This window comes from Scomber scombrus, chromosome 10 (assembly GCF_963691925.1).
Source record: "Scomber scombrus chromosome 10, fScoSco1.1, whole genome shotgun sequence".
Taxonomy (NCBI): domain Eukaryota; kingdom Metazoa; phylum Chordata; class Actinopteri; order Scombriformes; family Scombridae; genus Scomber; species Scomber scombrus.
In genome coordinates, this window is record NC_084979.1 from 19,227,893 (window position 1) to 19,241,529 (window position 13,637).

At 38.6% G+C, this 13,637-nt stretch overlaps 1 protein-coding gene across 1 annotated transcript in view; it reads left to right on the plus strand.

Annotated features, from left to right (window-relative positions):
• The window catches only part of LOC133987665 (sterile alpha motif domain-containing protein 10-like), a 33,461-nt gene extending 20,463 nt beyond the window's left edge, over positions 1-12,998 (plus strand). The window contains exons 5-6 of the mRNA XM_062427109.1: positions 5,496-5,636; positions 12,976-12,998. Of these exons, the coding sequence (XP_062283093.1) occupies positions 5,496-5,636; positions 12,976-12,998 (164 nt within the window). The remainder of the gene's footprint in view (positions 1-5,495; positions 5,637-12,975) is intronic.
• The last annotated feature ends 639 nt before the right edge of the window (positions 12,999-13,637 follow it).

The window sequence follows — 13,637 nt, forward strand, 5'->3', positions numbered from 1 at the left end:
ATACACACAAACCAAAACAATAGACACACATGAGCAGGTGCGCACAAATGTGTACACACTCACACACACACACACACACACACACACACACACACACACACACACGCACCCACACACACATATATGCTCACACATGCCCAGCCTTTATAGACCAGACGGTTGAGCAGTTTCCTTTTTAGTGTTTAGCAGAGAACAGATTGCTGTTTGGTGCTGAGTAGGGTCAGCCACCACTCCCATACATTTGCATGCACACAGACACATACTGCACATACACATTGGCTTTGGATTTACAATGCTGCCATTGCCACATAATTACCCAAGCTCGGAACTGATGATTTTTATTTATGTATTCTCAAACAAAGAGAGGGAGAGAGAAAGGCTTAGATCCAATTATCCTTATGTATTCACTTGCTGATATCCAGCTGGATTTAATTTTGCCTGGGTTATTAGCGCCAGTGTTTTCTTGTGCAAATTGGGTGAATATGTCTTTTTGTTGTAAATTCATATGGCTGTTATCAAAGAATCACATCAATAAATGTTACTACATACAAATGCTCTGCCTTATTCGACACACAGGGGGATGTTGGATGTGACTAACAGTCAAGAAATGGATTCTCTGTCTGTATCATCTTAGTTCAGTGACCCAAAAGTAACCGTGTCTCTCTCAGTCTCTCAGTGAGGGCACCATTACAGTGGAGCAAGCTGCCTGAGGAGATCTGTGTAGCTTCTTCAGTGTCTCTTGCATTTATATTTAATTTATGTGTCAAGATTCATGTCATCATCTTTTGTAAATATTTATTAATTTGATCTCTGCTGTTTTTATTCGTCTGTCCTACCTTATTACTAGTAAACCAGATTAGGAAAGTACAAAATACATTTTTTTCAGCAATTGCAATATTTAGGCATGATGGCTGCCCACCTAGAAGTTTGTTCCCGTTAAAGGCAGTTTTTCCTTCCTGCTGTTGCCAAGTTCTTCCTAAAGGGGGAATGTTGGGTCTCTTTAAATTAAAGAGTACTATCTACATCTGCTCTATGTGAAAAATGTCCTGAGATAACTTCTGTTGTGATGTGGCCCTATATAAATAAACTAGACTTGACTAGTGGTATAATTCAATTAGTTGCTTGTTAAAAGCATGGAATAGACTGAGTGTGTCAGAGTGTGCATGAAATATGAGTATAATTCTGTAGTTATTAATTGCTCGTCAGATTAAGGCACTGCATGCTAAAGATATGATAAACTATGATGCACTGCTATTCATTACACCTTAAAGTTTATTTTAGCTGTATTTTAATGTATTTAACCCATTACACATGCTGCCTGCAGCTTCATGCATCATTATGAATAACCCTGTGATACTGTAATATAACACTCTGAAATGAGCTGCTAGGCATAATGAGTACTTTATATATAATGTGTTGAATGCAGGTCTTATATTTTTAATATGTGTTTATATTACTTTTCCTTATGTAAAAAGCTCTAAATACTTCATCCACTTCCGCAGTGGAATTTCACCACAGTATCAGCTATAGATCAGATTATACTGAAAGTTTAATGCTTGGCAGTGAAAATGGTGTCATGTTGTGTTATTGATTTAATGGCAGAAGCCCAGTTTTGACCCAGTATTAATAATCTGATTTGTATTTAGATTTGTTCTTCAAATAATGACACCTGATCATGTGGTGTGCATGCCCACCAGGTGTTTTCATTTTATGCATTTTATTGTCCCATCTCCATCCTGCTTGCGTTGTGATAGGAAATTGCAAACACGCTGTAGGTCAGCAGGGTTGAAGACTTCGGCTCTCAGACAGTCAATTAACTGTCACCTGCTGTCCTAAGCTCATGTACAGATGCTTTCCCATGACTGCAAGCTACAGTGTGCGGATTGCGTTCACAGATTCAGATCTGATCACAAAGCAACTCCAGATGTGGTTTTGCAGGCTGGATTGCATTCCAGCCACTACTGCATTATTGTACAGCTTGCATTTATATTAAATTTTACATAGATAAAATACCCTAATACAGGTCACATTTTTATACCAGGTGTAAATGGCAGATAGGGCAGTTATGAGGAAGATAGAGAGAGAACATACAGTGTGTAGAACATCTACTGAAATTGAAATGAAAGTGGCTGATTGCCAAATAGAGAGTGTTACATGCTTAACCTTGATGCTACTGCACAAGTTGACATCAGTATAATTTAATATGGAAGCCTTCACCAAAAGCATGCACTGAATTGGTCAACTATCAAATATTTAATCTAAAAGTTTTTCCTTTATAAGGAAGTATTTATTTTCTTCCCTCTTGGATTGCTTTTGAGACTGTTTTAAGAGTCATTATTGTCCTAGCCAAGGCAGAAATGCTTCCCATTTGCCACAGACATTGTTAATAAGCAATTTGTTTTAAAGCCAAATTGAGAGAAGTGATCTCTATTGGAACAGCTTTGTTTTTGTGTCTTTTCTCCCTTTGACAGCACTACTATCCCTATCTGCAGGCAATTATTAGGAGCTGTATTAAGTCTGTCTGAGGGGAATTGATTCTAGCTCCATTCATCTGCTTTGTCTCATTTGTGCACACGCACACATAAAGTCCAAGGGCAGTGGTTTTTCTAGGATGCACTGGTACTGCTGTTGGCAAGCACACATGAGAGGGCTGTAGGGAAGATGGGGTTAAGAGGTTGGTTAAGTTTGTATGTGTGGAGACACAGAGTGTGTGTAAAAGAATTACTGATACTGTGCGGGAAAAAGAATGGAAAACTATTGTTGTCATATCCCCCAGACACAAAATGGGTTGTTACACTCTCTGTGCTGGAAACAGAAAGCACCTGGGCTCCAAGGAGAAGCAAATAATCTGTCTTTAAACTACACGTGCACACATCCATTAGACCATTATTAAAGATAACTGGTTTGTCATGGCTTTGTCTCCTGAGGAGTGGAGCCTTGCCCACTATAGATGTATTGTCTGTATTGTTTCAGTCATTCGGGTTGTGAGGCAAAGGCTGGCTTACAGTTCTTTCCTCATTTGGCTTGCCTGATTCCAGTGGGAGCTATATATCAAGAGTTGTGAGGAAAAAAAATCATGATTTCTGCTTCCTGATATAATGTTCAGTTGTCTGAATTTTCTAGATGTTCAATACTCTAAAAAAAATGTGTTCTTCAGGCTGAAATTCAGTTTACCTCCAAAGGATTGCATTGGTAAAGGATGCAGTGGTAAAGTTAAAAAAGAATATGAAAAGAAGACTGAAATAGACAGAGCTGCAGTTTGATTTGTGAGAGTGCAGCGGTCAGCAGATGAGTCAAATGAGTCATACAGTTGCAAACATGCAAAGACTGTCAATAAGTCTGACCACATGAACTGTGAAGAAAAGGGTCCCAGTTGTAGAATATGAATCTGTTAGACTCACATGGACATTATGAAACTTCCTAACATTTTTACAGTTTTATACATGGAGGTTATTACTTTATAACTCACTTAGAGTCTGTTACACTTGTCTTTACAGATGGTTTTAGAGGCACTTAGACTTAGCATGGGCCGTATTCAGAGGGTTAGTCTGCCTCACTATTGCACACACAAGTCCATCTTTCACCCTACTGCCCCTCATATGAAATATGACTACCAACGCTCTATTAAGGATATTTATATTTCATGGGCTCAGGAAAGGGACAGGTGACAAGGTACTATAATTCTTCTTTCTTTTACCTTCTTTCTCTTCTGTTTCTTTCTTTCTTCTCTTCTCTTGCACTCTTCCCACAGACATGCTTATTAGCTAAATATGTGAAACATCAAACATGGTTTAAAAATTGTAGCTTATTATCTACATTTTAAGTCTGTGTGTGTGAGAGAGAGAAAAATAGTGTTTACCATGTGTATCAAGTACATTCATACATACATACATGCTTAATTTAATACACACACAGAAATGGAGAAAAATATAGAGAAGCAGAGGATAAACTGATATTGAGGGGAAGGAAATATGAATGGATGGAATGATATGGAGAGTGAGCTACATGAATAATGAGTCTAATTATGAATTGGGGCATCCTACAGAGCTGCTGCAAGTATGATGGATTCCTCTTTTGTCTGCATCAGTGAAGGACATAGTTCCCCTATAGTAGTACCTATAGTTTTGTGTGTGTGTGTGTGTGTGTGTGTGTGTGTGTGTGTGTGTGTGTGTGTGTGTGTGTGTGTGTGTGTGTGTGTGTGTGTGTGTGCGTGCTGCTTCAACATACATAAAGTATATGCCTAAGTTTTTTGTTGTTAACTCTGTGTTTGTGTGAGTGCAGCCTAGATGTAAAAGCTGTTTACTGTGGGTAATGGTATGTTAAATGTGGCTGTCCCCAGGGTTAAGTGCCAAACTCTGTAGTAAAACTCAGCCCCAGTAAACAGCCAGCTTTAGTAAGCCTCACTATGCCAGACTATTTACTGCTACTGACTAGAAGGCTGTAGCGTAGATATAAATTAGACATTGAATCTAGGAGCTAAAACATAAATGTACTCATGCATTTTTGCTCACAAAATGTCAAACATTAAAAATTAGTTGCAAACACACTCTCAACACAGGCAAGATGTACACTCTCACATTCAAACCAAATGGGAGGGGGGGGGGGGGGGGGGGGGGGGGGGCGTGCACCTAGACCACAGACAGAATCAGTATTTAATGGGGTTTTCTGCTGGTAGGACATCAAGAAGCTGAATCTCATCTTGATTACAACTGTGTCTGTATTTTAGGTTAACATCCCAATATAATTTTATTCTGTATGCACTGTATGGTGCCAAATGAAAGAAGCATACTCTGCTGTTTTGTGGTTTTGACACATTCACATTAGACTGTTCATAGATAAATTAGCTGTCTAGCAAAGTAGTTTTCCACCTGGCTAACTGTTGATTCCTCATTGTAAAAGACATTTCAGTCTTCAAACCTCTATCAAGTAAACTGTGTACAGGCAAACCATGTTACCAAATAAATGTATACATAGCCTGGTAAAAAAACACCCTCTGATGGCTTTTAATTGGTATTTCCCAGGCTATATTTACATTTACATGGTTACAAGTGCTGCTGAATTTTACCCAATGAAGGTCTGAGGACGGAAACATTGTTAAAGAGTAACTCCACACTAAATTTTGGGAAAAGGAAGAACATAAAAAAACCCATCAAAAAAATCATAAAAACAAATGTCACTACATCACTGTTTTATAGGGTGTGAAAAAAAGGATGCTGTCAATACTAGCTGGCAGAACAAGCCAGATTATTAGACTTGGTGCAGTTACTCTTTAATAAAGTGAGTACAAGTGATCAACAGTGTGCATTTTTTGAGTCTTTCATAGTCAGAGCTTACAGTGTGACACCTTTCTGGGCAACAAGACCTTTTTGTAGCAAGTATGTGTTTGACTGAAATGGTATAAATCATATAACTGAGATCTCTTGGTAATAATAATGCCATGCAAAGACGGCTAAATTAGTGCAGAAATCTAACCCACTCGTGGATTCTCCTGGCAGGACGGGCATTGCTGCGTTTGAACGGAGAGAAGCTGGAGAGAATGGGAATTGTCCAGGAGACGCTGAGGCAGGAGGTTCTTCAACAAGTCCTCCAGCTGCAGGTCAGAGAAGAGGTCCGCAACCTGCAGCTGCTTAGTAGAAGTAAGTAACAAGGTGGTTTTGTGAATAACCATGTGTCTGTGTATTTCTGTGAGTATTTGTGTTTATGTGAGGGAGGGAAAGATGAAGAAAAGTAGAGATAAAGAAACTTTCAAATAGTCTGAGATCATTTGGGTTTGGCTAAATTGGTAGGAGGTAGCTTGAGAGCATGCATGCCTGCTGTGACATTCGTGGAGATGGACATCAAAGTGCAATTGTTTGTGGCTGTGTGTGGTTTTATTGATGGGAGCTCTTGATTTGCTGCCCTGCCTCTGAATGATGCCTTCGGTAAACACTTTTATTATCCAGCCATCAATAAACTGGCCCAGTCAATCACAGCTGACCTGGATTCAGAAGTTGATGTGGCTTGATTCTTGCAAGCCTGTTTTGGCAGTGATTGTTGTGGGTGGTTGTTTTCTGTCCATTGATGGCTATGAGTCAACAAAATGCCCACACAATTTCCTTTCTCTGTATAAAACTGGATTGTGAATGTTCCCAGGAGATTTTTTATATCTTTGTAACAAAATGTTCCCTGCAAGCACCAAGATGACTAAAGGTACCTATTGATTGTAAGAAAAGTTAGCCAAAAATGTGCTGCAAATATATGTTTTAGAACTCTTTACAGGAACTTTGACTAATAAAACCATATTAAATGTTTTGATAGATGAGGAGTGCCTTACTTTTTCATGATTTTGTATTGAGATCCAAATGCATGGATCACCTATTTTATTCAGGGTATCCTTTGAGCACCACAATCTTAAAAATCATGTCTATATTCAGCAGCAGCATACTGGCTGAGTTCCTCAAATAGAAGGGGCTCTGCAGCATTTAAAGGGAATTGCAACATGCTTGTTGCTTCCCTAGTTTCCTAGGAGCTCCCTATCACTGTTGCTCTTATTTATGGAGCACCCCGAAGGGCAGAGGCTTTTCTGTTAAAATACTGTTTTTTATTTTTAAAAACTGCCTAAGCATTTGCTCTTAATGGTCCATTCTCCCTTGACATAAGTGCTTCTGAGCAAAATGGAATTTTATTTTGGTTGAGACAGAGCAATGAAGTCGTTTCTGCCATCAACTGATCATTATCAACTGATGGTGAAGGGCTCTTACAATCACCAGTTTCATTCAAAGGAATACATGAAGTGGTCTTTGCAATCTGACAAGCTCACACTCTCACTTTCTGATCATTCATGCTGCTGATGTTACTCTTTTTTCTGCGTATTCCTACTCACTGAAGTCTGCTTTGAGGTAAGTGCTTGTTAGAGATGATACAAATAACTCTGGGTTTGATGTCCATTTTAATCTTTTCATGGCCCACCTCTGGGACCTGAAAGTGTTTTTGTAGACACAGCATGAACTATGTGTGGAGTTTTATCATTTGTGAGAGCTCCACAACAACACAGCAATATCAAAGTAAGATAAAGAGAGGGAGAATGAGGAGGCAGATGTGATTATTTTTTTAATTCGGAACAATACTGCAATCTTGTAATCTATACAGATTGAGCAAGTCACATAAAGAGGCTTTGATAGTTAGATGAGATTTTGAAATGTAATCAGTCCATCTGAAGTCATGGAATAACACAATCGTGCATAAAATAGTTTAAGTATTTTCCAGCATTTTCAATACCTATTTAGAAACCCTTAAATAACAAACCTTATTTGATCAAATTAAAAGAAGAAAAAATATTGATTCTTGATTCAACAAACAAAAGTAGAAAGTAAGTTGCATAAATAACAAATTGTATTGAAAGAACTAGAGGAATTATCATAGAAGAAAATCAGTCAATGTATGCAGGGCTGAATTGGGCTGCTTAAATTGTAATAAACATTTAAGAGAGAAATCCTACTTATAAATTCCAAATTTAATCCAATACCCCACAAAGCAAAAATCCTGTTCTTTTAACTGGTGATGAAACAAACTTTATACTTTTTTTTCTTCTTTTCGGTGAGTTGGGGGTGCTTAATTAACAGGTCTCACGGGAGAGTGACAAGAAAGACAGGATGACGTACAAAGGTCCCTGTCCGGACTCAAACCAAGGATGTCATGGTTACATGGCATGCGCTTTAAACCAGTGGATCACAAAACTCACTGTGTAGTTTCATAATTTTTGCTCATAGACAATTACTGTGTAGGAACTTGTTTTTATGACATATATGGGTCAATGACGTATAAGGATTTTCAACAACTCAATTTTAGAATAAAAAAACAAGCATATCTAATGCAGTAGTTCAAACATTCAGAATGTTGTGTACCTGACAATTCATATTACAATTTGAAAGTGATTTTAGTGGGGGGTTTTCAAGATTAATTGGCACTGGCCTGAAAAAAAAGTCATTTGGTGCGACCATGATTCATCTTGAAATATCTTATCTAAATAAAAGATCATCATTTTCAAACATTAAAAAAAAAAATCAAATACTTTGTTTCCAAACACTTTATATTACTGAAAACTTGTAAAAAAAAAAAAAAAAAAAGATGTGAAGCATGTTAAGTAAATTGATTTATTTCAAGATGAATCATGGTCGCACCACATGACTCTTTTTAAGGCCAGTGCCAATTAATCTTGAAAACCCCCCACTAAAATCACTTAATTTCAAATGTATAATATGGATCTTCAGTTACACAACATTCTGAATGTTTGAACTACTGCATTAGATATGCTTGTTTTTTATTATTCTACAATTGAGTTGTTGCAAATCCTTATACGTCATTGACCCATATGCAGATCTAAAATATTGAATTGAATTGAATTGAATTAAACCAAATTAATTTGCAACTGAATGGCCAGGAGAAATTATTAAATTGCTGTTGGACACTTCTATTAATAGAGAAATGCAAATGTAATTTGCCAGTCCAGCAGGTTCTGACTCTTAGCTATAAGGGCAAGCTAATTTGGTGGCCTCATAAAACACCTGAGGTTTACCGGGTTGGAGGGTATTCAGAGGTGGCAGAGGTAGGACGGGGTAGGAACTTCGGAAGCGTGTGAGGGGGTGATAATGGGAGCCCTGTCGGAGCTGAAAATGAAATGAGAAGCGTGATGAGTTGGTGATAAAGTGGTGATAAGGTGGTAGATAAGGGCAGAGGTGATGAAGGTCTGAGTCTGGAGGGAACATTAAAAAAAAAAAGATTTAACACTAAGATGACAATCATGTCATTATCAGCATGACAACTGACACTGCAGTAAAGTTCAACCAGCAGGTTAACCCATGTATCTGCATCTCAGACTCTTTCAAACTTCTGAAATGACTGAATGTCTATTCAAGTAGAATGTAAAGGCCATCACCATCACATTTCTCTAAACAACTCAGGCAGTAGTGATTTTAGCCAAAATAGTGACATGGCAGTTGGAATGTCAATGTCAGACATTTGGACATTTCAACTTTGGTCCAGATGGAAATATTTCAACAACTATTTGATGGGTGGCCATAAAGTTCTGTACAGGGATTCATGTTGCCAAGAGGATGAAGTCAGTACACTTTTAGGACTTTAGGGATTCCAAATACCTAACCAAATACCTGCCTGTTCAGTGCTAATCAAATGTTAGCATGCAAACACACTAGACTAAAAAGATGATGGTTAAACCTGTGAAAGGTGTTAGATTTGTCATTGTTAGCATATTGCCAGCCTTAGTCTTGTGTAAACACAGAGTAGCACTCTGTGTGGGCCCAGGTTCAGAAGATGTCAAGGTGGTGATATGGCCAGGTGAGAAAAGGTGCTGATGTTTTGCCTGGCAAATGTAGGTCGATACGTGTAAAGAAGCATGGTGGTGGTAAAATGGAAGGATGAGGCCCAGACGTGAGAAGGAAAGAGCGGGACTTGTCGCACAGCAGCTGATGCACCCTCAGGATTTGCTCTGTTAAAGTAAAGCACAGGCTGCTATGGTTCACAGTACTCAACACAACCTAACACACAGTTCTAGCTACTCTCCCTGAATGATTCTCCAAATACATTTACAGTTCTGTTGTTATTCAGTGGAGCCGCATGTCATAATGCCTGTCTGAACATAACCTCCAATGGATTTCCAAAAATTAAATATTGATCTCACACAAACTTTTGAAAAGAGGATGAAAATATGAATAAGCTTGAATGATAAACTATGAATATGGAGAGGGGATACAAGGAAGAAAAGGGGACAAGAAAGAAAAAGACAGGGAGCTACAGTTGGAGGTGAGATGTTAAACCGATAGAGAAAAAAACAGGAGATAAAACTGACAGATCGCAGATATTAAGAAATTAGAAGGGTGAAAAGGTTAATGAAGGAACATTGATGGTGAAATAAAGCTTGGTCTCATAGTATTCCCTGACTGTGGGGCTCTACTTTCTGCTCCATGCTAATCTTGCTCAAAGTGCCATAATAACATTTCACACTCAACATAAAATCACATTACGTCTGTTGCAAATTATTGTTGAAAATGTTGTTCTCCACACAATAACCAAAGAAAGAATGTGACAAAATTAATTTTAGTCAGAACGAGATGGATATTTTTTGTTTTGTGGAGACAATAGAAAATGTGTAAAGGTGTATGGAAATATATTTTTATAATACAATTAAAAATCAAATCATATTAAGTAAGGTTATCTGTGGTGGCTTTTATTGACCCTTCAGAGCCCAAGGACTTTTCTTTTGTATGCGTCCTTAGGAAGACTATTGAGAATGCTCTGTGCTGGATAAGCACAGACTGCTTGAATGTGACTATGATTTTATGAATTTGATGTTTTACACAACAGACAGCACAGCATAGCCCTTTCAGCTGCTTTGTGAATGTGAATCCGATTTTGGCTAGAGACTGGAGACAGCAGACAGTGGAAGAATGAATTTTGTACAGGCAAGCATTTTATAAGAAGAGCCTAATCACTGAATCACAGGTTATTTGTTGCAGACAATTTTAGAGGAACACAACACAGAATAATTTTAATATGAGAAGCTAGACACTTTCACATTTTTTCACATAAAATGGTGAGCAAAGAGGATTCAAATGTCCATAAAACAAATAAAAACAACAACAACGCCTTCCTGTTTCTACAGTATCTCTATCTTTGCTCAAGATATTCAAAATATGGCTTAGTACTATGAGCAGGTCAAAAAGTTTCAGTACACATAATATACTCATTAATGCAAGGATCTATTGTAAATGACAAACTTTGTAAATCCGTTGTAACTATATCAAACTATAAACTTTTTACAGTAATGTAAACTAAAACTTAAAATATAAAGTTTAGTTGTAGTACAGTTAAAACTTAAGGCAAAGTTTTGGGTCATCGTTAAAGAACAATCTTTATTGTAATTTTAAAGGCACGAACATTTGAAAAATTCATGGCGTGTGAAAATTCAAATCAGAACATCAAAGTTGAATGCAAATGTATACTTACATCTAGGCCGATCCCCCAGTTCAACCTTCGCTGCTATACTTTGCATTGCATTATTTCACAGTCTGTTGTTTAAGTCTCCACTCCTTCATGGTTGGGAAAGCTACTGTATTGTCTTTTTTTTTTTTTTTTTTTTTTAGCGTGAATCTTGTATTTGTATTTTTAGACACTTCACTTACAGTGTTTCATGTATTTTCAGCAGACTAGGCAGTATAACATCAGTCAGTCAGTGAAAGGTAAGGAAGAAATCTTCAGAGCCCAGAGCCATAGCTCTCTCAGGGTAGTGTGAACCATGCAGGGGTTGTTGTAACATCTGGAAAGCTTTGGGAGGGGGGGCTTCAGATCAGAGCCCAGTAGGGGATCTGCCCTCCTCCTTCTTCTCTGCCTCTGGTTGTTGGTTTATCTTTATGATAAACTGTCAGTCTCTCCTTCCTTCTCAACACATCAGATTTCCATCAGTTGGTCTATGCCTTTGTTTGTAGCCATCTGCCATGTTTCACAGTCTCAGTGGTAATTAGCTGTAACCAGATGACAGTGACAATTACCCCAATGCAACCCTTGACCCTTAACCCACCACAAAGGAGCTGTTGTCAGCCGCACCTCGGTTGTCATGGGAGACTGTCTTGATAACCGCCTAGCTCTGAGATGCTCCTGTGATGTTGCCCATCCTTACAAAGCTTTATTCAGAGCTCAATGTGGTGTCTGCCAGCTGAACTGTAGCTACGAATTAGAATATGAATGAAACTCAGTGTGACAGACCAACAGAAAGGAGGAATATGTCAGTTCTCCTTAGCACAAATTTTGCCAGGTTGCTGTTCATCCTCCTCTTCCCATCCGCCTCTCCTCCTCTGCTGCACCAAGACTGTGACGACTCCAGTGGGAGCTCATTTAAAATGATTTCTATCAGAGAAGTGGTTATCTCTGTGTCTCTACAAGCCTCTAGTCATTTCTATGCCTCTCCATCCCTCTGTCTCTTTCCATCATTTCCTGGTTCAGGTTCACTCCAGTGCCATGTTACATCTGTCTGTGTCTAGAGACAGGTGGCACTTCTTCCTCAGCTATCAGGAAAGGAGGGCTTAGAGCTGAAATGCCAACAGACATGGAGAGGAAAGTCTGCTTTCCCACTGACACTTGGTGTCATTTCAGGATGGAGCGGACTGGCTAGTTGTCAGGGAAACCACCTGGTTGCATCTGTTGTTATGAGAGAGAGAGAGAGAGAAAAAAGAGATAATGACATTGAGAGAGACAGGTTTTTTGTTTCATGCTGTTTCACTTAATGTCTTTAGGTATACCCTTTATTATAAAGGTATATTAGCCCATATGTCAATCAGCAATGCAAACCACAGTGTGTATTGAAACAGAACGGTAATATAACACAGTACAATATGGATTTGTATATATTATAAATCCAATTGTATGCCTGTCTTGTAACCTTGCTCGCTTATTATTTCTAACTTTTACTTTCAGTTTATTTGCTCAGTCTGTCTCATTAATCACACTTAAAATGTCACAATACCAGTGTTGGTCTCTCTACTTACATTAGCGACATTGCAGCAATCTTCATGCACTGCCATTATTCTCTTACTTATTCAGTCAACCAGTGTTTCATACTAAATTACTGTTTGTTATAGAGGTTGTTGCTCTATGATTGAGTGCAGCGTGTTACATGAAGAGAGACCAGCCACTCTAGTTACTCCATAAAAGGGGGAATAATGTCTCACATGCAAATTTAGGAGGGCTGTGAGTCCAATACGTGTGCTTCTGAAAGGCTCTTAGGTATGTTTTCATTGAAATAGATGCTTAGCACTGAGTGAAAACAAAGGTGCATTCATAGAGACAGCAAAGACAACAGTGAGAGATGTGTTTTTGACCATTCACAGAAAACCATTGATGCACTTTAACCTCTGCTTTTTTGAGATGTGTGAATCCTAATTATGTATCCCCCATCTCCTCTCTCTTTCTCTCCTCTCTTTGCAGCCTCCTTTGGAAACTTCTCTTAGCTCATCCTTAGATCCATTTGGCAGCCCTTTCCCTCATCCCCCATCACAATACGTCTCTAGGAGCCATGGAAGCACTGCTGTCTTCAGATATGTGGAGCAGGGAGTCAACGAGTGAAAGGAAAGAGGACCAGCTATAGACTACATGCCAACCAGTCTGGAGGATTCTCATTCAAGACAGCCAATCTGGTTTACAGACACTGAGACAGAGACAAAGCCCCTGCTCAAGGCAGGGATACCCACTGTAATATAGTGATAAGATGTAAGAATCACAACCCAAGTGATGATGTAGGCCTGTCACTGGTATATGCTAGATCACAGCAAATCTCCTTTTGGTTTTCTGTCTCATTCGGATTGGACTATTTCTGCAACTTTAACAGGAGCTCTTTTGACATAACATGAACTTTACATGTGTGCTCTCTCTCTCTTCTGGTTAAGGTCATTACATGAATAATTCTTCAGCATGGTTTCACATCACCTAAACCTTTGAACCCAGTGACACTGAAAACAGTGTCTCATAGTGTGAATTAGGTAGTATATTTACATGCAGCGCCACCATTTGGCCACTGGATATAGAGTGAAAGAAGACCACAGTTGATCTCCATCTTCCTTTGAAGCTGCAAAACCAAGCCAGTTCAAAAA